At 44.7% G+C, this 23,749-nt stretch overlaps 1 protein-coding gene across 3 annotated transcripts in view; it reads left to right on the top strand.

Moving 5' to 3' along the window:
* lrch4 (leucine-rich repeats and calponin homology (CH) domain containing 4) overlaps positions 1 to 19,561 on the top strand; it is a 29,310-nt gene extending 9,749 nt beyond the window's left edge. Inside the window, exons 2-19 of one of the 3 annotated variants that reach the window (XR_008693166.1) lie at positions 6,369 to 6,513; positions 7,192 to 7,321; positions 7,572 to 7,677; positions 8,481 to 8,727; positions 9,253 to 9,349; positions 9,556 to 9,667; positions 9,764 to 9,873; positions 9,958 to 10,010; positions 11,802 to 11,957; positions 12,173 to 12,241; positions 12,416 to 12,467; positions 12,546 to 12,609; positions 13,262 to 13,363; positions 13,459 to 13,556; positions 13,980 to 14,117; positions 14,594 to 14,671; positions 18,685 to 18,845; positions 19,302 to 19,439. Coding sequence is in view for 2 of the 3 variants with exons in the window: in XM_029128828.3 (XP_028984661.1) it covers positions 6,369 to 6,513; positions 7,192 to 7,321; positions 7,572 to 7,677; positions 8,481 to 8,727; positions 9,253 to 9,349; positions 9,556 to 9,667; positions 9,764 to 9,873; positions 9,958 to 10,010; positions 11,802 to 11,957; positions 12,173 to 12,241; positions 12,416 to 12,467; positions 12,546 to 12,609; positions 13,262 to 13,363; positions 13,459 to 13,556; positions 13,980 to 14,117; positions 14,594 to 14,671; positions 15,022 to 15,252 (1,988 nt within the window). In the remaining variant the exon portion in view is untranslated. Of the gene's footprint in view, positions 1 to 6,368; positions 6,514 to 7,191; positions 7,322 to 7,571; positions 7,678 to 8,480; positions 8,728 to 9,252; positions 9,350 to 9,555; positions 9,668 to 9,763; positions 9,874 to 9,957; positions 10,011 to 11,801; positions 11,958 to 12,172; positions 12,242 to 12,415; positions 12,468 to 12,545; positions 12,610 to 13,261; positions 13,364 to 13,458; positions 13,557 to 13,979; positions 14,118 to 14,593; positions 14,672 to 15,021; positions 17,741 to 18,684; positions 18,846 to 19,301 lie in introns of those variants that run through there. The other 2 variants (XM_029128837.3, XM_029128828.3) reach the window with 2 other exon arrangements.
* The last annotated feature ends 4,188 nt before the right edge of the window (positions 19,562 to 23,749 follow it).

The raw sequence follows: 23,749 nt of genomic DNA, 5'->3' as shown, positions 1-23,749 counted from the left end.
AACTTGTAGCGAACATGACTTTCTATAGCTTTTATTCAGTCAGGGTACGGTGTGGTAGTCAGGCAGAATAGTGACTTAGCTAATGCTGCTGTGAATACGTTTATGTATATGTTGCGCTGTTTGAGATTCATAGTCTTCGTGTGTGTCACTTATGTCTATTTTGCAGAAACAGGTCTTTCCTCACATTTCCTGTACGCTTGTGTGCTACACCCAGCAAAGAGCTGCCCTTTTCCTTTGTGTCACACCTCTTGGGGGGTTTGTTGTATTGGCATCACTGTGGTCGGCCTGTTTCTGGCCGCTCCCCAGCTCCTTTGTCAATGCTCCCCTGTTGGTATTATCAGCCTCTTACTCATTCATTCAAGCCCTGCTTCTTTACGAACCTTATCTTCCTTGTTCACAACATGATATGAGTTGAGAAACAACCCTGCACACACAGGGACATGGAGATTCCCTGTACTCTCCACTCTACCGCTGAGACAATGAGACAACCTTGGTGCTTTATTAGTAAAGGGGGATTTCTATCCAAAGACTCTTTAGCAGAGATGATGTTTTTTTTCTCAAGTTTTATTTTTACTTATTGCATGCCGTTGTTGAGGTAGAGCATGTACTTTCTTCTACTTTTTCTTTTTTATGGGGAAATACAGGCTTTACTTCTTACACCCTCAGAGAACACAGAGCAAGCAGGTGAGACATTCTGACATTCGATACCCTCCTTTTCTGGAGGTTTCTGGTGTTTTGCCAATTTCCTTGTATTAAATGCCAGATTCATCTCATACAGACATTCATTCGTTCAGTGCACCCTCCTTCATTTACATTTTCTTGTTTGTCCAAACAAAAGACTTGTGGGAAAATACAGTATATGGACAGATTTAAACTAGAACTAGGTGTGTGAACTAAGAGTGGATCGGCAAAAACAAACACAACAGAATCATCATACAAAGATAGATGTACCATCAAACATGGGTGATGATATGAGCCTGTTAAGCAGCCACAACTCCTGGACTCCTTGTAATCATTACTGTCCACAAAGCTCTCTTGTCTCTCTGACAGAAAAGCATGATCAGGATTAAAGTCATGTGACAGGACAATGATTTGAAGCACACCACACCTAAATCTGAGATACTATGCCTGGAAATTACTTGCTCAAAATCTATACCTCCACCCAATGGTAGCAGTTCTGCTGAAAGTTACAAAGGCTTCAAGATTGAGCTTCAGCCACTACCTGATGATCAACTCCTTCTTGCTTCATGTGCCCTTGATGCCCCAAGTTGAACCTAAGGATTGTTTTAGGCACGTTCAGGCATATAACGCCTTTGAGGTATGCTTCCCAGATATCTAGTAGTGTTGAATTAGGCTACTCGGTGTTTCAGAAAAAGACAAATTCATATTTGACTTGCAGTCGTTACAACTTCCTGTCTGAAGTGGGAAAAGTCCACATGACTAAGCAAGTTTCTGTTTTCTTTGACAGTGTTGTCTCTTGTTGTCAGATTTGCATGACTAATCGCACTAGAACTAAATTTGTTTGTCTCTAAGCTTTTTTTGGGCCTTTCACTCATCAATTCACATGTGCAAAGTATCCATCAGCGGTGCCCTGCTAAACTGAACTGAAAAGAAGTAATTGTTCAGGCCTAGCACATGGCAGAGAAGCTACTTGGTCAGTATACAGGAGCAGTCTTGTTATTTGAAAGGTAATAGGATTTAAAAAAGGATTAGTGTGTTGTTTGAGTTCAGCATACAGTAGGGCAGGTGTGAATGTTCTACTAAACACCTTTTAGGGACACCTTGGTAACACAAGTTCTCTTTTACTTTTGGGAACATTTAGCGAGTAAAGCTGCGCCCCGTGTATTGCCAATATGTCTAAGTAGAACAGCTTATTCACTTTATTGTAAAATGAAGTGTGACTGTGGGAGAGCAGATTAAAGAACTTCCTCATTGCCTCATTTCAACTATGCCTCGTGAGGCCCCAGGTTTTGCAATCTAATCTGTTAACGGAGACTGCTTTGGGTCTTACATCCTTGTTTTGTACAACATATTTGCTAACCAGTTGCACAGTACTGACTGCCTTTATGTTTAGAGAGCCTGGGTTTTAAAGCCTCTGTTTGCAAAGTGTTACAAGTTCTAGAGGTCAGTGGATCAGGAGGAGATCCCCATCCATCAAAGCTTGCTCTTTAATTAGACACAGTCCTCGGCTCTGACTGTCCTTCTCCTTTGGATAATCCTTTGAAATTGTGTGACAGGCTCTATGATCTTGCCTTATAGCTCCACAGCGTGTACACATCTGTCGTTGTTTTAAAGATGCATGGAAGGATTACAAAGTTGGTTTTTATTTTGATAAAATATAGATGTGAGCTTTAACCAGATCTTTGAATTAACATCCATTGAATGCCAACATCAGACTATGTGATTTGAGCCTGATAATTGCCCGACGCAACAGACATGGTGTTACCTACGAGGCATAGACTGAACATAGGCATGAGGTCTGACCATTTTACTTTTTTACATTTGTCATACTGGAGAGTAACGGATGCTGCCTAGTGCTAAGAATCAAAAGATTTAGTATTGTCTTGGTTCACTACTGTATATTAAGGTTGTATGTATGTTAGGATGGTTACAATGTTTTGGCGACCAAAGCATTAGAACCATCTCCTAATAAACTACACTGTACTGTACACTGCAGCACTCTCTGTGACCTCAGCAATAAATGTACAGTAGAATGTTGCCTTGTTGACAGCTTCTACTTAAAACTTGAGGACCGTCCAAATGTACAGAACCTAATGAATGCCCAGTTGCTGAAATCACTATGTACTGTATGATGTAATCATTTGGCTCTATTGTGTCTTTCTAATTCATGAAAAAGCTTCAAACATTTGGCATCAGCTAACACAGAGTTCATGTTGGTCTGTTGTACGTCATAAGACTTCACAGTTAATTTGACAATACCGGGTTCTTCATACATAACCCACATTACCACCACGTCGCAGGATCCTGCCATTATACTGTGTGGGTTAAAACTTTAAAGCACGTTTCGTCCACAACACAATCGGTGACTTCATAGCAGGTGTTTTCCATTAGCTGTCAAACAGGGTCCACATGTTGCTGCAGCTGAGCTTGCCTGGGCTGGCGAAATCTCCACTTATCTACAGAGTATTGTGTTACTTTACTACAGCAGCCAGCTGTATTGGAATACAACAGGTGAGGTTAAAAGCAGTTTCTTTAAGTTTTCAATGGTTGATATTTGCAGTACCTCCTCATTTTCTGGGTTGTGTGCCTCTATTTTGGACCTATTGTACTGCTGACGTCAATCTGGTTAACTTGTCCTGTTCTTAAGCCTTTTATAAAATCAACTCAGTTGCCACATGAGTAAGGGCCAAGAGGGTTTGATCCAGGTCAGCAGAGATCCTAAAGAGACTAATCCTTTCAGAATGCTGTGTAGGGGCTAGTTAGTGAAGTGCTGACCTTTTTACACAAAATGTCCTGTAGTTATATCGATCACTTCTCTGTTTGATGTTGATTGAATGCCGACTTTCAGGTTGTGCAGCAGTGGCCAAAAATCTGTATAGAATTCTGTTTAGTCATTTTTCTTCATTTTGCCAAAACCTGTTGTTAATCTAGCAAAAATTGGAAGCTACTTAGTTTTCAGGCCCCAGGTTGAGTTAGATGGACTTGTGATTGATACAAATTTGGTATTTCTTTCTATAATTTGCTTTCTCAAGCTGAATATTGGCCTCTGTGCTGAATCTTGATGGTGTTCCACTGTAAAGTTTATAACAACTAGTGATCTTCTTCAGATGAATATAGTAAAAAAAAACATACAAGGTTATGCTTGTCCTTACTGTATATTCAAACGATACGAAACCTATCTCACAGAAACCACAACCTTTTTAAACCACAGTTTAATTTAAACCAGGGGAGCCAACAAATGGTCACAGTCCTCTTCTTTCGCTATTTGGCTGTAGGGATGGCTGTTAGCAATGGGAAGGAAAGCCAGATCTTGCAGCAGGGAATCCAAATCTGTTCACAAGTGTTAAATCATTTGACAGTGACTGCAGTGCCAGCTGTAAACTGTCTCAGCTGGATCCAGACAATCTGGAAGCAAAATACATCACACATATGATTGGGGCCAGCGTGAGTCATCTCATTTACTGGAAGGTTTCAGTTCTTGTCATTATGACATGTTGGCCCCCTCTTCACAAAGCTTTGTTGAGACAGAGATGGCTCTGGGCCATCTAACATATCTGTTATAAAGCCAATGTCCTGCTGTCTGAACCACAGCGGGCCAGAGACTGGACATTTAACTGCCCATTGTGCAGCACATGCTTTCTCTCATGTTGAGTCAGCCTAGCTTCATACAACAGCTACTAGGGGGGAACCCTGAGACTCTGTTACACAAACCTCTCCAACCCCCAGAGTGACACACACACACACACACATGCACACACATGCACACACTACCTCCTGCTTCCACCCCCACCTATTGTTCAGACACCTCCCCTCTAGCTATGGGACAGGGAAGATGGAGAAAGATCAGGCTTTAGTGCTACTGTACAGCATCTAGCCAGGCTTCCACATTAACTGTACAGAAAGACACACACTCGCACACATAAATCCATCCTGCAGTGTTGCAGCCATGTGAAGTGGTCCGGGTAATGAAACCTTTGCTGTGGTTCCTTTGTTCCCCCTTAGATGAATAGAGAACAGGACTTGATAGAGTGAGTGTCCTTCTGTTTTATTAACCACAGTTTAATCCGATGTTTTATTAATGGGGCTCTCCTCCTGCGTAGTCATGGTTATTAGCGTTTTCATGTTTTTAGAGATCCGATATTGGGTTGTTTTGACATTTCCTGTGATTTATAATTTTGGTTGTTAATTTTTTTTGTTAGTGGCTGAGGGCAGAATTTTGATTGTAGGTTAATTAGGGCTGTAACTATTTTAATCCATAGCTAACAAGTATCACGAGATTGTTTTTGGTATGTATGATTACCTGTTTTAAAATGTTAAAAATATAAAACAATGTACATTGCAGTATGAAAGAACATCTTTTGTCCAGTTCCCTAAATACTTACTTTATTTTGTCTACTGAGATGATTTAACCAAGAAATTTGATACAACACGTGATAAACACATTTGACATCACAAACCAAACAATACTCGGTTATTGTTTTTTTTTTCTTCCTTTTTAATTTTTCATTTTCTTGCAAAATAAAAGCCCCCTAACAAAGAGAGGAAGTACCTCCTCATCCTCCAGGCCAGCCTTCCAACAGCAATCAATAAACAGCCATTGGGCTGTCTGCCATTGACAGGCTGTCTCATTTGGCTGCCAGTGAAAGCTCAGTGCTAATGGTGCTTTTTGGAATCTCGGCAGCTCTATAAACAATCTATGGAGGCTTGGTTGTGTCTGCTGCATGCTTACAATTCTTTTATCTAGCACACTGCCTGGTGCAGAGTTTAAATGACACATATCTGTGTAGAGGAGAGGTTATGAGGATAAATGGGTCAATACCAGCCACAGAGAGATCATTATGGGACAGGGGAGCTGGGGAGAGTCAGTTAAATTAAAAAAAGGCAAGTGTTTAAAGGCTTTATCTTATTAACAGGACTGTTTTAATGTCATATATCAATATATTCAACAGTTTTGCATCTATAAACGATAAGCTACTTTGTACCTTGTAAGATATTTTTATTCAATTTCTGATAATCGTATAAATAATTGAATTTAAATTTTTAAAGTTAAAGCAAACTGACATTTGGAAATTTGAGCGGTACCAAAGAAGTCAGTCTATGTGTTTTTTGGAAATGGAAATGTTGGATCAAGATGATTATTCAGTTTTAATTGGACTGGCTTTGCAACAGTCTTCAAGGTGAATGACTATGGCCTACATACTTAAACTGGGTAAACTGAAAGTGGGGAGTAGCCAGTGATGGCTATTTTTTGACATGCTCACCAAGTTTGTTATCAAAAGTGGACAAGCACTGGCTTTAAAACGGTTCTGTCACAGTGGAGTGGGTTGTTCACTCAGTGCTGGTTGGTAATTACAGGCTGGTGGTTTTAGAAAGCATGACTGATGCTGTCACATGGCTCAGGGGCACATAAAGCATCAATCACAGATGTTCATACTGTATGATGCTGCTGTTATTGGGGTTACTTTATTTTAGGTTGGAATTTGAACAGACAAACACAAGATGCTCTTGATTTGCATCAGTAGAATTATGGAATTTGGCTTGTTACTTGCTGAGGTCAGAGGTCAGGATATTTATGTCTTCTTTTTTTGCTTCTTTTCTGTTTTAAACTTGTGGATTGTAAGTTTGTGTAAGTACATGTTTTTGTGAAGACACTTTGAACTAACATTGGGTCACTTTTGTCTTTTCAGATCTGTCTAAGAACCGTCTGTGTGATCTTCCTGAGGACCTCTGTCAGTTCATCTCTCTAGAGACACTGAGCCTTTACCACAATGGCATGCGTTCCTTGTCCTCCAGCCTGGCTAACCTCCAGGCCCTCACCTACCTCAACCTCAGGTACCTCAGCACAGCATTCTTGCTCTTACACGACAGGCCAATAGTTTTTAATTATGCCATGTTCAATGCACTTGGTTTGTTATTTCACATGGACTATATATGCCAATTTAATTAATCCTTTTTCTATTTATTTATTTTTTAGTAATTGATTGGCAGGGATTACTGCCTGAGATTAATGGGAAAATGTTGTGCATAATTGGTAACAGCCCAAAAAACTATTAATTAAAGATTATCCTGTTGCTGAGCAGCATTAAACATGTCAGTCATGTTCAGCGCTACTAACCAGGGCCTATAATTGTAGTCACTGATACATAAAACCTGCTAGTGTTTAAAGACAGTCAACACAGCTGTAGTTTTAAAGCTGTATTTGATCTTCAGTGTTTATGTTGAAGATACGAAGATCTCCAAATCCTCTTCAAACCATCTTACAATAACACAACCACACTCGCACTCCTCTCTGTCCACACTGTAATCCTACTGTTGCTAGGAAACCTGAGAAACCCTTCCAGGTGGCCCCACAGGCAACAAAAGTATGTAGTAGGCTGTAAACAAACGAAGCATATCATATAGCAAAATATTGTGTGTCACTCTTTAAGCAAGTGGAAGCCACCAAACTAGCACAAGGCAAAGGTGGATAACTCTGGAATGACATCACTCTGTTTGTGCTTGTCTTCGCAGCCGAAATCTTCTGTCCAGTTTACCCCCGTCTGTGTTCCAGCTTCCTCTGCTGCGAGTGCTTATCGTCAGCAACAACAAGTTGTCTACACTGCCCTCCTCTATATACTCCCTCACACACCTCCGACAGCTGGTATGGCACACACACACTTGTGTCTATCATCAACTGCTCCCATCTGTGCTCTAATTCACTGTCTCTCGGCAACAGTAGATTTCCATGGTGATACAATGAAGAGAAGTCAAATTACACCAGTGTAGTTTGCTAAAGATATATGCTCGTAGAACATGTTTAAAGCAGGAACTCCATTTCGGTTGTAATAAAACAGGTCATTATTTCAAATCTTCAGCCTTTGGTTTACTCCCTTATCCTTCTTCTCTGTCAGGACGTAAGCTGTAATGAGCTGCAGTGTTTGCCTGCAGAGCTCGGTCATCTAGAGTGTCTGAGGGACCTAAACCTGAGGAGAAACCAGCTCAACACTCTGCCTGAAGGTACAGTCATGCTTGACCTGACCACTGACCTCCTTTAAATCCCATAAAATGTTCATTATCCCAGAGTCATTCATTAGACCTTTCACTTAATGTGTAAAACTAAAAAGAACGATAATGGGGTAAAACAGGGCTCGACATTATCTATTACCCACTTACCTACTTTTTTACTTAAACAGACTGTGTAGCTGTTAAAGTTATTTTGTGTATTGCATCTTAAATCTAAGAAAATCCTGGTGTACCTTCTGCTGGAGGCAGGCACTCCCACATACTCCTAAACCACCCTCTCTTTACCAGCAGTCAATCACATAAGCAGCAGAGAAATGAGGGCAGATAGTGTTTGAATGATATTCAGCTTTTTTGTTTGTCTGTGTTTTTAAGCTTCATCCATTGATTAATGTGAGAAGATTGCATATACGTTTAAATGCATTCCTTGATTAGACAACATGTCTGGAAAAAAAACAAGAATTTTAGGCCCAAATATTTTCCTGGATATAAAAGAACATTAAAAACATCCAGGACTTTAGCTTTTCTAAGCAGGCATAAAGTAGGCTAATAAACAGGCAACCACAGCTTCCCATCATCTGATGGGCAAAGGAAAAACATAGCCCTAAGGAAAGCATATATACAATAAAGCTAACTAGGATTTACTGTATCTGATAAAAGTAAACAAGATTTTTAGTTAAGAGTACCTAAGAATTTAAATATGACTGTATACACTACTGAAGTACAGACCCAAAACAACAGCATTCTAATTAAAGCCACTCTTCTCTGTGCCTCTCACACACACACACACACACACACAGAAATATCGGAGCTCCCTCTTGTTCGACTCGATGTGTCCTGCAATCGAATTTCCCACGTGCCCTTGTGCTACCGCAATCTCCGGCATCTCCAGAGCATCTCGCTGGACAACAACCCGCTGCAAATGCCGCCGGCACAGATCTGCTCCAAGGGGAAATACCACATCTTCAAGTACCTCAACATGGAGGCCTGCAAGAGGAGCCAGGAGGAGCTGGAGAGACACCTGAGACCCACTGGATTTAACAGCTGGTGAGGCGGGAGGGAAAAAGGAAGTAGAATGAAGTATTAAGGGAGGAGGGAGCTTGTACTTGGCAGTGCATCACTTTAGTTAGTTTTTTTTTATTTTACAAGAACAATAGCCTCACTGTAGTGCCTAAATACTCTTTGGATATTGTGACAGCTAATAGCTACACTGTACATTGATCATTTTTGGAAACAAATATTTTTGCCTTCAAACCATCTACTTGGTGACTACGTGAAACAGAAATATTTTCAAGGAGTGACTAATGTATTCTAAAAGGTGAAGGGAAGTGAGTTGATCAAATATTTATAAACCTAAATGGGCCCTTTTAGCAGCCTTGTAAACCATTTCCAAGAAATAGACAGGACCAAGGACATAGATTAGAGTATATCTGGCAGAAAACACACACACAGAAATCTGGAGTCACTGCTCCTTAGACCAATGATTTCTGCTCATTAGAAAAGCGTTGTGTACTTAACAGTGTGCTTGTTTTAAAGTTGTCCTAATTGTGTTCTCTATGTGTTTCTCTGCAGTCTGTCAGACCAGGAGCTGTTTACAAGTCAGTTTGGAGGCCTGGACTCTGGTTTTAACAGTGTGGACAGCGGTAGCAAACGGTGGTCTGGGAATGAGGTAAATTGTAAAGAATTTATTTAATGAGAATGGACAGAGAGCAATGAACAAAAAATATTGTATCTAAAAAATGTTCAAATTTTACGTACTGTATGACTTTCCAAAAACATCATAGGTAAGTATTATGCCAGAATAGCTGTGTGTTTAGTGGGTGGATTCACTAGGTACAGCAAAGATGCTTCTGATCAGTGACTGTCTGTGTCTAGTCAGCGGATGACTTCTCTGAGCGTTCCCTCCGCATGGCTGAGATCAGCAGAGACCAGAGGAACCTGGAGGAGGAGGTAGAGGAGGATGGATCTCCTCTCAAAGTTAATAAAGGCAAAACAAATGTTTTCAAAGTCTTGCATGCAAAAACATACATTAACATGTGTCTATGTGATGAATGGAAACATAAACATTCTTCCGCTGTCACAGTGAATGGAGAGGCTGAGCAGGTGGACTTCATAGACAGCAGTGTGATGGAGGAGGAGGAGGAGGAGATGAGGATGGATCTACCCACACCTCCTCTCACAGCACCTTCACTGGTACAGAGAGCTGGTCACAGATTGTGGCGCATCCTGTTGTTCAACATCTCATTGTGAAGAAGCTAATGACCGTTGTGTTTTCAGGAGCAGAAGGAGAAACCATCTGTGTCCCAGTCTCAGGACTCAACAAAGCACAGGTTGGTATCACAGGAAGGCAATGTTAGTGTGAAATTCAGGTACAAAAAAAATGGATGAGCTACTTTACATCTGACTAGAGGACACCAAAAAAGGTAGTTTGTGTTAGGTAGACAGTAGAAAGTTATCAGAGAAGAACAAGAAAAAACTGAGGGTTGCAAATTGCATCTGAATGAATCAGTAATGCCTGAGACCAGGTGAGATCAGCGTGGACTTGTTTGTTTCAAGATGCTCAACTCGAAACCCGAAGAGAAACACCTTATAGTCATATAGTGGACAGGTGAGGCTTTGGACTTGTGCTGCAGCAATAGCACCTGGAGTCAACAATAAACAATGAACTTTTTCATATTATATGTTAGCTTACATTAGCTGAACATTAGCCATAATAAACACGACCGCATCCTTTAAATGCCTCCCAGAGGATGGTTAGCCTTGCAGCATAAGTTAAGGGAACGTTAGCAGGACACCTGAGCCAAACCGTATAGCCGGTATAACGTATAGCCGCTGCCTATGGCTTTGGAAGCTAAATTATTGTTTACTTTCGACCACACCCCACACAGCGAGATGTGCTCTGCTGTCATTGCGGCCCAGCTTGCACAGAGCTGGGGTTTCGCAGGGCACTGGCTTGAGAGTTGGCAGGGCAGCTCATGTATTGGGTTGAAGTATCCTCCCTAAACACAGTGAGATTTAAGATGAACCTGGACAGGTTTGCTGGTGATCTGAGCAAGGAGAGAATGGTGCGAGTTAGGCAGTGATAGAGGAGGTTGACAGTAAATGCTTTAGTTTACTATAACACTATTGCTACAGTGGCCTGACCTCCTTTATTTGCAGTACTTATGCTAAGATATTGGGCTGAATTTGATTAGCGCTTGCATATCACTGTTGACTGGGACCACTGTGAGCTGTGAGTGGGTTTCTCAGTCTCGGACAGAGCAGCTCTTGTAACTTTTTCTCTGTGTTCCTGCCTTATTTTACAAGGTCACTGCACAGGCTGTTAGAGGAGCTGGGAAAAGTCAACAGCCTGTAGTTGACATTAGGCACAGAGCTGAGTTTCCCTGCAGCATGTGCAGTTGTGCTGTGAGTAGCAGCAGCCACAGTCATGCTCCCTGCTGTGCCACGGCCCAACAGGTAGCTTTTATTACGCTTCTCTGTGGCTGCATGCTAATGCAGGACAGTGGCTCACTTGTGTCGGCCCATTGGAACAGCAAGCATTTGAGTTGTATCAATTGTGCAGGCATTTATCTGTCACTAAAGCGAGTCCACGCTGATTTTAAGATTTGACATCTGGCTTAGCTGTTGCATGAGTTGCATCAGTGAAGGGCTGAAAAAGGCGTTCGACAGTGAGGCTGCAGCTGAGACAAACGGATGTTCGAAGCTTGACTCCAACACTTCCTCTGGGAAATCTAAAAATAGAAGACAAAGACCTAAAATGGAAAATCAACAGTGTTTCTAAAGGTTGTGATTTTTTTCACTGTTTATAAATGGTTTCCACATTTCAAATTGACTTCAACAGGCTTACTATAATCTGCTATAAAACCTAATTATTTGAATCTGCTAACACAGCAAGTATGATAAACACATCACACGTACCATATAATACGGCTGCAGCGTATCTGTAGGGATTTCACCAAATTTGGTTCATGGTGTATTTGGTTTGCCTCACATGCTTTCATTTGTTGGTGCATTTCATAACACATGTTGCTGTTTTTGTGACTCAACCAGTGGAGCTGCAGTAACGGCGGCTGTGCTACAGGTGAACCCTTCTGAATAATGTTCTGTTTCCCCTGTAAAAGGCCCAGTATTCTTACGGAAGTGTGCCCCTCGACTTCAACCTCCTCGTTGCCGCTGTCGCCGTCCAGCCCCTCTCTGGAGGAGCGTAAACGACCTGGCACCCTGCTCATATGGCAGGAGAGAGAGCGACTGCAGCAGCAGCAGAGAGAGAAGGCCAAGTAAACACACACTCACACACTCACCGACTGGTGTCGAAATGTTAGCGCTGAACATGTAGAACGTAAAGCACTGAATTCCTCGTGCTCGAGAGGAGGAAGCGTTTGATTAGCTCGCAACACTGAATGAATGTGTGTAGGATGATGGGATTTTATTTCATTGACTCTCTGTCATGTTTAATTATACGCTCTCCATGTTCAAACTCTTAATTTTGCAGTCTGCTAAAGTCATCCACCAAAACAGGAAGTCATGTGGCCAGTGCCCCTCAGACAGGAAGTGTCTCAGCGTAAGTAAAAGACGAGAAAGTAAACAGCAGAAACGCACTTGACACAGAATTTGATTACACAATTCACTAATCTTTACACCGTCTGTATGTACTGATGTATATTAGAGGGGTTTTTGAGGGTGGAGGTGTTGTGTGTGTATGTGGTGAATAAGCCTGGTGTGCGTCTCCCCCTAGTGGCACCTCTCCAGAGAACAACACCCATGCAGGCCTGCGACAGAGATGCGCAGTGAGTGGTTCTGAACTAATGGACACACCTGCAGAGTGTTTTATTGTTTCAAGTCTAAGTTGTTCTTGTGTTTCCTAGAGTGTGGACCAGATGAGCACAGGGTCTCCTTCAGTACTCCTACATCGCTCCAGCAGCAGAACAGGTACACACACATAGTTCATGAATGGCTACTTACAAAATATTTTAACTGTTTTCTCAATATGAACACACGAAATGTGAAAAATGAAAAATTTTGATCTTTGAAAACGTTCTTATGACCCATTTTCCAAGCTGTAGAGCACACCCAAATTTAAGCTGCACCCATTAGATTTTAATTTTAAATAGACTGCACCTGTCTATAAGCCACAGGTGTTCACGTTGTAACATGAGGTAATGAATGCTTTGACTATCGCATAACAATAAGCTTTCAGTCGGATCTGCACAGTGTAAACATGATTGGAGGCATGAAGCCCGGAAGCCAGTAAAATTCACAATTAAGCTGCATGGTTAAAAGCGCATGAAAAAAGTAGCATCTTATATTCTGGAAATTACGGTACTGTAACATTTCCTGCTTGGAACTGTGCACTCTGTACACAGGGCTTCTGTACATCCGGAGGACTAATTCAGTTCTCATTCAAGAACTGAAGTCCGTGAGTGCATTTTCAGAGCGAGCACACACTCTACCACAGGTTTAGCACACGCCCACTCAAAATGTCACCGCTGTCCTAAATGACCAGAACCGTCCTACTGCTGCATTCAGTCCAACAGCTGAACTACTGTACTGTGTTAAGAAGTGCTGTCTATGTTCTCGTCAGATGTCCCGTCCTCGCCAAAGACGTCTCCTCCACCGGGCCAGGTTCAGAAACCCAGCAGCTTCCTGTTCCGCGTGCCCTCCCGCAGCAATGCCAAACCCACAGGTACAGCCCCAACGCACACACAACGCACACTTTGCATGTTCATTCGCAGCCTCAGTGATCCTGCAGCGCGCCGTGATTGCTTTGCTGTTTGCCAGGACCAATGTTTACTCTGGGCGAGTCTGGGAGAAGTGAGTCCCGAACAACTCTGCGCTCTCCGAAAGAAGAGAGGCTGGATGTCGCACAACTACGCAAGGTAAAGCACAACACCAGGTTTGAACTAATGAAGTGAAATGTAGGTCAGACTGGAAGAATTTGTTGTTTCTCTGATTTGAGGACATGTGTGAACCTTAAGTGTTTCTGGTGATACTTGACTAAATGTCATATGTTTATTATTACTTCTCCCACGCAGCGTCAACACACAGTACATTTATTGAAAGCTATTTAGGACCATCTGTGCCTAATAAATCCCAATGAATTATCACATTCAAAACATGACTAAGTGGTTGATGGAGTGTGGGAGGTTGTTTTCTTCTTTTCATGTCTCCAAACCTTTTCAAGCTGAAAACCCTCCACATCTTATCCTGCGGCATTAGGATGCCAGCGCTTGTGAAATCCACACTTTGGCAAATAGCCATTATAATCATCCTGGCTTTGAACTTACGCTGTCTATCCTTAGAATCTGGAGTCTCGGCTGAAGGTCAGTTTACCGGAGGATCTGGGCGAAGGCTTATCCGACGGCACCATCCTCTGCCAGCTGGCCAATCAGATACGACCACGCTCCGTGTCAATCATTCACATTCCCTCCCCGGCAGTGGTGAGTCTGAGTCTGGCTGCTAAATGATTAGTCACTGGATGTTGTTTCTCCTGGGTCTGGTACTTTGGGATGAATGATCTAATTGCTCATGTTACATTAGTGACCGCTGCACCGTCTCAAGTCCACATTGAGGGTGTGTGATAACCTGTTGGTCGCTTCTTCTTCCTACACCCTCACTTCACATCCTGCATCTGATTAATGGTACAGAGGCAGCTTTAAGTCTAAGTGAAGCTTTGACGACTTAGACTCTTCAGACCAAAAGACAGTTTTCCACTAATCTAATGTGTTTTTTTTTTGTTATTCTTGGTTGAACAAGTCAAGGATAAAAACCAGGATGTCTGTAAAATCCTGCCTAAACAATTATTCTGCTATTATCCAAGAGCTGACCAGAAATCAACCCCGAAGTATTTTCAAGTCATTTTTACTTAATAAACATAACTCTACATATTGTTGTTGTTTGTCTGTTTTGTTTTCAGCCCAAACTTAGTGCAGCGAAGTGTCGACTCAATGTGGAAAACTTCATTTCTGCTTGTCGCAGGCTGGGAGTCCCTGAGGTAAATCCATGTCTAAATATGCTCCCGTTACTGCTCTCCCGTTACCACTCCTGCACTCTTCAGATCGCTGGACCCGCTTAATTCCTCCGTGCTAAAAGCATCCAAAAACAAGAGTAAACAGTAGCCGGTTAAGTGAATATGAAATTTCCACGTGCTTTAAGCTCATTTGTGTTGCTGCATAATTCCTGCCTGTGTTGGGCTGATAATGGGTTGAAACCTTTGGTCCTGAATTGGGTTCGCCATTATCGGTCCAACCGTCTGCTCTGTGGAGTTCCACGCTCCCTCTCCTCTATGTCGTGTTTTTAACATAACAACTCCTCGTATTCTCCTCCCGTGTGTGTCCCGTCCAGACGGATGTGTGTGTGTGCTCTGATGTGCTGCTATGTAAGCTGCCCGCGGTGCTGCGCTGCGTGACGGCGCTGCTGGCCTCGGAGGGGTCCAACGCTCCGGGGGTCCCATCGCCTGGCCAGCCCTCTTCCTCGTCCTCCTCGTCCTCCTCGCTGCTGTCGTCAGACTTCCTGCTCTTCTACTGTGCCGTCATGGCCCTGCTCTACGTCCTTTACTGCTACCTGCTCACCTAGAGGAGGGGCACGCATGTAGTATATGCACATACTGAACACCCTGTGACGTGTCGGGCGGCTACAGCAGCCGCAAGCAGCCGCCCCCTCACTTATACTTGGACAGTGCTCTGCACTTTGCACGTGTCAGAGCTGTGTTTCAGCCGAGCACCTTTATGAACCGTAGATGCAGCTTGTTGTGTAGATGCTAGGAGGAACGGGGAAAGCAGTAAAGCGATGGAGAAACGCTGTGAGGGAGAGAGAAGAGAACAGTGAAATGCCTTAACCTCGCGGAGCCTTCACTAAAGCAGAGATGAGACTCATCTGGCGCGTCTGCTCTGAGACAAAAACAATCTCACTGGTTGATACACGAAGAGTTAAATCTCAGGTACCTGCTTTTTTTTTGGAGCTGTGTCGACCTGGTAAATCTAGTTCTGTGTTACCTTTGGTTTGGCGTCTGTCAAGTCCTGAGGGAAATCTTTGGCTGTTCAGTCGCTAATGAGTCCACTTTTGCAGCAAGCCGGGTCAGAGAGAGTGAGCCAAATGGTAAACCTGCAGCCCATCTTTTAGAAAAACCTCTGAGGAGGTTGTCACGCCATGGTTTTTAGTAGCCCTTTTCACATTCCACATAACTGATCCATTGGAATATAATGTGTGATTTATTGACTTTAGCAACAGGTATTTGCAGCTGATGCAGGGACTGTAGATCCAGCAGAAAGCTCTGTCACACCTTCCCAATATTAGTACAGTAAATGACACGGTTCACATGGTGCATAGTGTTTAATTATGGTGATAGCGATGAGACTGATAATAGTCTAAATGTCAGAACAACCAGGATGAACGTGAGCACAACTTTTAACCCGACCGCTGAGATTGTTTCTGCCACCAGAGCAGCTGTGAGTCAAACTCCAGGCAGGCGCCTCGTCCTAAAAGTCACCCGAGGCGGAGTTGTGAATGTCAATTTTTGACAATTTTCTATTTTTTTTATTATTTTTTTTTTTTTTATGTTGCGATAAATGCAAGTTAGTTGTCAGTAAGGAACCTGCACGTTTGGTAATGTTATTTCCTAGATGACATGAGAGTGGGACTGATGATTTAGTGCCTCGTATCGAACACTGACTGGTTTTTGTCTACATTAACTGTGAGCAGCAGGGGGCGATGTCGCTGCATCCGTCCCTCAGCAAAGCTTCATGCCTCCAGACCCACGGTACAAACCCCCCTTTGAGATTGTGTGCAAGTGTTTTTTGCCATTTGTCACTGGTCTTTTTTACCAGCTGATGTTTGTATAAATGTACACAGGTCATTAAATTATTGTTTTTTTTTTATTTATCTTTCTGTTTTTGTTATTTTTGTTTTTTGGTGAAACAGCAGAGGCTTCACTAAATTGGTTGAAAGCCTCAAAGCTTGGCGAAATCAATGTGTGCTTTTAAGCCATGCATACATGCAGGTGAGGAGCAATCGATATTCAATTATTCGGGATTAAAAACCATTGATTGCCTAAAAATTTCCTCATTTGTATCGGTAAAGAATTAATGTCTCAGCGGCTCCACGCTGAGCAGGGCTCTGCTGTTTGTACCACACGCTGTGTCTGGCTTGTTGCTCATTGAAGGTCAATGTCTGCAGCTAAACACTGATTGGAATCTGCCTACAAAAGCTTATTTGACTGATGTGGAGGTTTAAAAGCTATTAATGTTGCTCTGTCTGCTCTAAATGCATCTATAGTCTGAGGCCCCTGAACCAACATTTAAACTAGTTTCACCAACTTTTGGCTTTGTCTGTAGCCGTCTACAGTAGCTCTGAAGTGTTTGATATTAAAAGACATGAATTAAACAAAGTCAAGTCTGTTTTGCAAGTCATAAAAATACATAAGTAGTACAATAAATTTCATAGTACAACATTTTTATAAATGAGTAGAAAGCTTTTTACATCCAGCACATTTTCATAAATCCTAGAGTCTAGTCTCAGTTTCTCTCTATTCTCACTGAACACAACACCTTTTAAGATGAAATCAATGAAGTCTAATATTAATGAAATTTCAGCTTTCATCACATTTTAAAGCTATGAAATATGTGGTTAATGTTAAGCCCGTTGGGGAAAATCTCGAAGCCATTCTGTTGAGCTTATTTGGTTACAACTCGGCCGAGCTGCCGCTGGTTGTTTATATCCAGTTCCTTTCATGTCCACGTCTGCTGGTGTCCAGAGGTCAGGCGTCCGCTGTGTGAACCGCCGTGGCTCGAGTTTCTTGGCCTGCTGTTCAAATTAAACTTATGCTGTTTCAATTCAAATGTATATTTTATAAGTGAAACTGGATAAGCGCCACAAGGTAAATCTCTCTCTCTGGCTTAGACTAAGCTATATTCTTAAATATGTTAGTGGAACAGAAATACTGTTGTATTTTATATTTATGATACTCTTGTACTTTAAGAACCATTTGAGTTTATACAGTATAAATCTATATGTAACTCCTCCTTTCAGCTGTAAAGAAATGATTAAAAATAACATTTTGACCCTGTGCTGTTCGTTCGTTCGTTTGTCTGCTTGTCTGCTGTCGTGCTTTTGCTTTATCTGCTGAGAATTTACACAGGAGCAGGATATCTGCCGCCGGACGCCTTCATTTGCTACAAATCCTACTTCAGGTCATCGCACCTGCTTTATGTGGACCTGCTAATCAGCCAGTTTAGCCGTAATGAAGGACCTGGAAGGGAAGGTGTGCAGATATCCTGTCGTGCCTTCACTTTAACCTCTCCTCTTGCTCTTGTTTGTGCCGTCCAAACAGCAGGTTTGCCCTCATAGACTCCAGCCGCTGCGTGTTTGTGCAGGTGAGTGCGTTGGGCCGAGGTCGGAGCCGAGGCAGAACTCGGCCCGTGGGTTTGAGCCGCCCGCTGCTCCGACGCCCGGAACGCATCACAGCGTCGCGCTTGAGCAAATCACCCCAGGTTCAGTGAGTGTTAGTGATCGAGAGGCAGAAGTGGACGTGTTGTGTGTGAAGAGCTACTTGTGGGACGCTTCAGGGGTCACAGGACGACGTGATGGTCTGATGTCATGAATCCAGTCAGAGCTGCGTAAGGACTGTTATTATCAGGTCTGTGCACAGTTAGTACGTGAAACAAGTGTAAAACGTTTTACATTTACCAGGAAACCTGAGCACTGTTTTTAACCAGAAGTCCAACTTTGCGTCTTTATACTATACATTATCAAATCGGGAAAAGGACCATAAATTATTAGTTTCTTAGGATGTTCAGGCTTCGTTTGGCAGCAATCCTCTAGCTGAAAACCTCCTCCCGCTGACTTCAAGGGTTTTTAGCTCATGTGATGACATCTGGCAGCTCAAATTGAACCCTTCACACTCAGAATCCGTCTAGTTGACATCATCCGAATTTAAAAGAAAAAAGCATTCAATGTTGTAGGAAGGACGGCGAGCATTTGCCCATGGAGTCTTTTGATATTTACATGCAGGGATCACTGATAACTCATCATCGTCACAGAGCGTCCCCACCCTGAGTGCATCCTCGAGTTCCACGCTGACATCCAGTCTGTGGCCATTGTGTAGAAGCAGTGGAGGAAGTTGTGACACAATGGAACACACACCACTAGAGAGATGGATAGTTGATTTAGTGGTAGGTATAAACGTGATATATTAGGATTTATTGTCATCAAACAATGAGACATACGGATTGAGGCCATCTCCATATGCAAATGAGGTCACGTGACCGGGGCTCCGTCTGCCTGAACCGCAGGTAACGCGGGAGCCGAACGACGGCCGCGTCTCATTATGAGTCAGCTCAGGCGCCGCGTTCTCCATTAAACATCGAGGCGTCTCCGTCTTACGACGTTAGCGGGTGTTTGTCTTTCCTCGGATCCGCGTGGCCGCTCGCGCCGAAGGAAAGTGGATTCAACGCCTTTTCATTTGGGGCCGAGAGGCAATAAACGCCGGCGTGTGCGTGTTTGATATCCGCTTGACGCGAGCGCGGCACGGCACGTCGTGCCGCGGGGCGTCACTCATTCACGCACCGTGGACGGACCCCACGCCGGTCCCGAGCGGCCACGTGTTGACTGTGTGTCTCCGCCCGCAGGACTCGCTGTGCTCCCCGCAGCTCATCGTGGAGGACGAGGGCCTGAGCCGCCTGGCCCAGACCGTGCAGGTGCTGCTGGACCTGGCCGACGGCTCCCAGCGGACGTCCAGGCAGGACGGCGCCGCCGCCGCCGCCGCCGCAGCGCAGAGCTAGCGGCCGCTGAGGGGCTGCGGTCGAAGGACTCCAATGACTTTACAATCAGAGAAAACGCCCGTGTTCCATTTACATGTATGCTGTCGGTGAATAAATATGGAAATGACCTCGGAGTGTTTTCGTCTCTTTGTAGGAAACGTGACAGATGGAGGTTTATCCCGCTGGTGGTTCTGACTGAGACGAGCACGTGAGACCGGTGTCTTTTCTCGGTGCGATGACGCGTCTGTGCACGTGAAGCGCGTTCCCGGAACCGGCAGCCGCGTCTTTTATCCTTTAGTGCCGTTCTGCTAAAGAGGGTCAGGTGTGAGTGAGAGGACGCGACACCTTATTTACTGGGAGAAGACCACGTGTCTGCGGCTCATTATTTTAGGCCTCGTATTCAGATGTATTTTGGAACCGGCAGAACGCAGCTTTAATGTCTTTAACCCCGTGAAACGTGCGGCGACGCGTCCTGAATGAATACACGCTTGTGGATCTGCCGCTCGGTAACTGTTTAATCCATGGTAACAGAGCGGCTCGTGCGAACGGGGGCAAACGTGTGTGTGTGTGTGTGTGTGTGTGTGTGTGTGCCCGTCCAGGCTGCTGACATTATTTATATAAGGACACGGCAGTAAACACCTGCTGGTTATTGATCCACTGTGTGTGTCTGTTCAGTCACATCTGGACATCAGAACCAACTTTCCTGCTGATACTGAGCCCTGAACTCATCACGGACTGTTACCAGGTGTCTCAGATGCTGTGGTTTATGTTGAGAGGCCCAGACATGGAAACAGGCAGCATCATTAAGACAAGGGCTTACAGGCTCCTTATTATATGTCCTTCACATCAAGGCTGGGAGGAGCTGCCTTCACTTGCAGTATTAATCAGCCGGGCCTTTAATCACCAGCCAATTAGCGCTGGCTCTAATTGACTATCATCTTAATTGTTCTGTCACGCGACTGTCGGCCGCCTCGCTCCCTGATAATGAAGCATCATTCCCCTCACGTCTGGGGGGGCGTGGCCTCTCGCCGGCCACCACATTTAGAAGTGATAAAACGCCAGCTCATGCTCCTCTACTTTTCCGTGCGCTCCAGAAAGCTCGGATTCAAAATGCGTGTATTGATATGAAGAATGAAACGCAGTTCGTTACAGCGGTTTCTGAAGGCTCCGGCCAAACTACGGCTCCGTTACCGCGTGCAGGGCCTGTCCACGTCCATTAAAGTCCCCGCAGCGCTCGGGCCTGACTGCACGTCTGCTCGGCTCTGCTACAATGAGTCACCGCTGGGATTAAACACGACACTGTCCACATTAATGCAGTAGAACTCCTCAAAAAGTAAAGCGAGGGGAAACTTTATTAGGGAACAGTCTCAATATGTCCAAACCCACTTACTGGAGGAAGCGACGCGCCCCCTCTCATCTATCTGCCATCTTCCATAGACACCTCCTGGCTGAGCAGCTACAGACTTAGATGCTGAGGAACCTCCTTTGTAGCTTTTCTCCTCCTGTCCACTGACCTCCTCTGTACCCTTCTACACGTATCAGTCTTGTTGGGTTCTCTAAATACACACACTAGTTGTCGTTTTGTGTTCTGTAAAGTCTTTGACCTTTGACCTCTGTAAGGAGCCTTGAGACGACTACCGATGTGAATTGGCGCTGCATTAATAAGCTGCAGCCTCGCAGAGAGCTGGGCAGATGCCAGCTCACGCTTCCTGCCCGCTTCAATACAAAGACGTAGCAGCCACTCGTGGAGGTGTGAGTCTGACGGCTGCTGGACCCGAGGCAACAAACCCAGCGCAGCATCGCGACCGTGAACACGCGTGAGTCGTGTCTGCAGTAAATGGATCCGTCCATTCCAGCTGTGTCATCGGTGGACGGGACGGCAGCTGTGTGGATGCATGGAACCCGTGGGGGACTGTGTGACAGACCGACATGCAGCTCTCATGGGACGTCGACCTTTGACCCGCTGAAGCTCGTTAAGACACATTCAGCTCCGCACACATACTTCAGCATCAATAAAGCCAAACCACAGGAAGAGTGGGACCATCCCAGTCCAACTCGCCCAACTGGGAGGGACATGTTGTAATGAGTGGACAGCAGCAGGTCCACGGGTTATTGTGGTCCTGTGTTCTGTGCTGTGAACCTGTCATCAAGCCATTAACACTTAGCTCTGGAATCCAGAGTATGTACAGACCGATAGGGGTTAAATTTAACAAGGTACGATGTAATTAAAGGAAATGAACTGTCCCAGGGGTGGGAGCCATAAAGATGGTAACAGATGCAGATTCACTGCACCGTAGGCAGCGACGCTGAAACGCCAGCGTTCATCAGTTCACACGTTATAACAATGTGACTTTAAAAAAAGCCAAGATGCCGTTTAACGAGCTGAATGTGGGCTTTGTCGAGCACACGCGTCACCCGACTCTGCAGCCGCGCCGCTGCAGCGTGGGCACAATGAGTCCTGATGAAGCGCCCGGCGAGTCCCCGGGAACCGACGCCTCTGCAGACCCTCATAAGAGCTCATCACTCCCCGCGCGTCGCCTCCTTTAAGGTCCAAGTTCAGGTTCGCTCGCGACGTGAGTGGGACGCAGGCGGCGCGCGCTCGCAGCGGACCGGTCGTTAAGGTACAGTATGAGTGAGTCCGATGAGGAGCAGACTGACATCGCTGGACGACCGGGTCGGAACAGAACGGCGTAAACAAGCTGTGGGCCCAGTAAACGGCAAAGACGGAATGATGACACAGTCAAGTGACTGCTGCACATGAGGTGTTTGACCTCATGAGATCACAGCATCTGGGGTGAAATCCAGGCACGAGCGGAGACGCTAGGACGCGAGCTGACAGTCAAAGGTGGATGGAGCGTCCAACGCACGCGGCCGCGCGGAGCTGTGAAACCCGTCCAAAAAGCCCGGGGCCCGTCGGGTCGGCGCCGTCTCTGGCAGCAGCTCGTCGAGGAAGAGACTCTCCACGAACGTCTGGAGAAAATGAAAATGCCCTGAATTGTGTTTAAGACTTTTATTTGCACCAAACGGAGCTCCGATTCGTGCCGAGCGGCTGCAGGCTCCACACACAGCGAGCTGCCTCCCGGGCCTGAACCTCCACCCACAGCCCTTCACCACACACAGCACTCTGGTTGGAGCCACCAGTCCACGCGCAGGCAGCACTACATCACTGAAAGCATGACTCGGCGTCTGTGCAGTAGTAGCAGCCTTTAATTTATGTTCCATGACGCAGAATATATACAGCAGCTTCAGTTCTGTCACACCGCCTTCAGGTGAAGGTTCTGGTCCCGCCCACTTGTGTCACAGCCCTTTGAGTGGGGGCTAACCGAATATGGGAAATACACTTAAACCTCAGCAGCAGCTGCTGAGCGGCTCTGGCTGCCTGGCTGAAGAAGCTGCCTTTAAAACCCTATGGAGTCACTAAGTCTCACTTTGATGGTCACCCGTGGCTGTGGATGGGAGCAGCTGAGCCCATGTGAGCAACCTCCACAGTTGCTACTATGTAGTATGACATCATCACATTTTATCCTATGACACATTTTCATCTCATATGCTACTAGAGCACAGTATGCTACATGTCTGGTGCTGTGGCTCAGTGGAGTTGAGTTTTGCATCTGGAATTGGTGGTTCGAATCCCAAATCCCACCTTGTGTATATGGTTGTAGAGTGATCTGTGCTGCCGCCACATCAAACCTCAAGCCCTTTTATTGCAGATTTCACACTACTGTCATCTATTATGGCACTTTTTTTCAACACTACCTCAGTACTGTAAATGCAGTTGCACTCAGTATAAGAGATCAGTCATGCAATAAATATATATTTTAGTATTTTGTTTAAGCTGGTTCCGCTTTTTCAAGCTAAGCTAGCGGTTCCGCCTTTGTGTTACCTTTGTGCGGACGATGGGCAGAATCCACAATGAAACGATGCAATGGCGTATTTGGGGTTTTTAATTTTCGGGCTTTCTGGTAATCGAGCCAGTTCCACCAGCTCAAATACCCACCAGCCGTCAGTCTGTGCTGGGTCACTGACATTGTTTGACGTGTTCTGACACTGATTACGCGTTACGTTCGAGACTGTCATCTGCTTTTGTTTCATGCATGTCATTAGTGTTGTGAGGCTTTTCTTGGACTTCATGTCGCTTCCCCAAACAAGGCCTCGTACTCATCGCCTTGTTTTCTTATGTGTTCCACGTCGGATGCTAAGTGGCAGGTTCAACTTATTAGTCACGCTCTGTTCTCATCGAAGACGTGCATTGTTTGTAACCACGTTTTCCGTGCCCTGCGTTTAGCCTTGCTGTGTGTGCGCCAAGTTATACACAT

The sequence above is a fragment of the Betta splendens genome, chromosome 2 (assembly GCF_900634795.4).
Source record: "Betta splendens chromosome 2, fBetSpl5.4, whole genome shotgun sequence".
In the NCBI taxonomy this organism is placed as follows: domain Eukaryota; kingdom Metazoa; phylum Chordata; class Actinopteri; order Anabantiformes; family Osphronemidae; genus Betta; species Betta splendens.
This window is presented reverse-complemented; position numbering and strand designations above follow the sequence as displayed.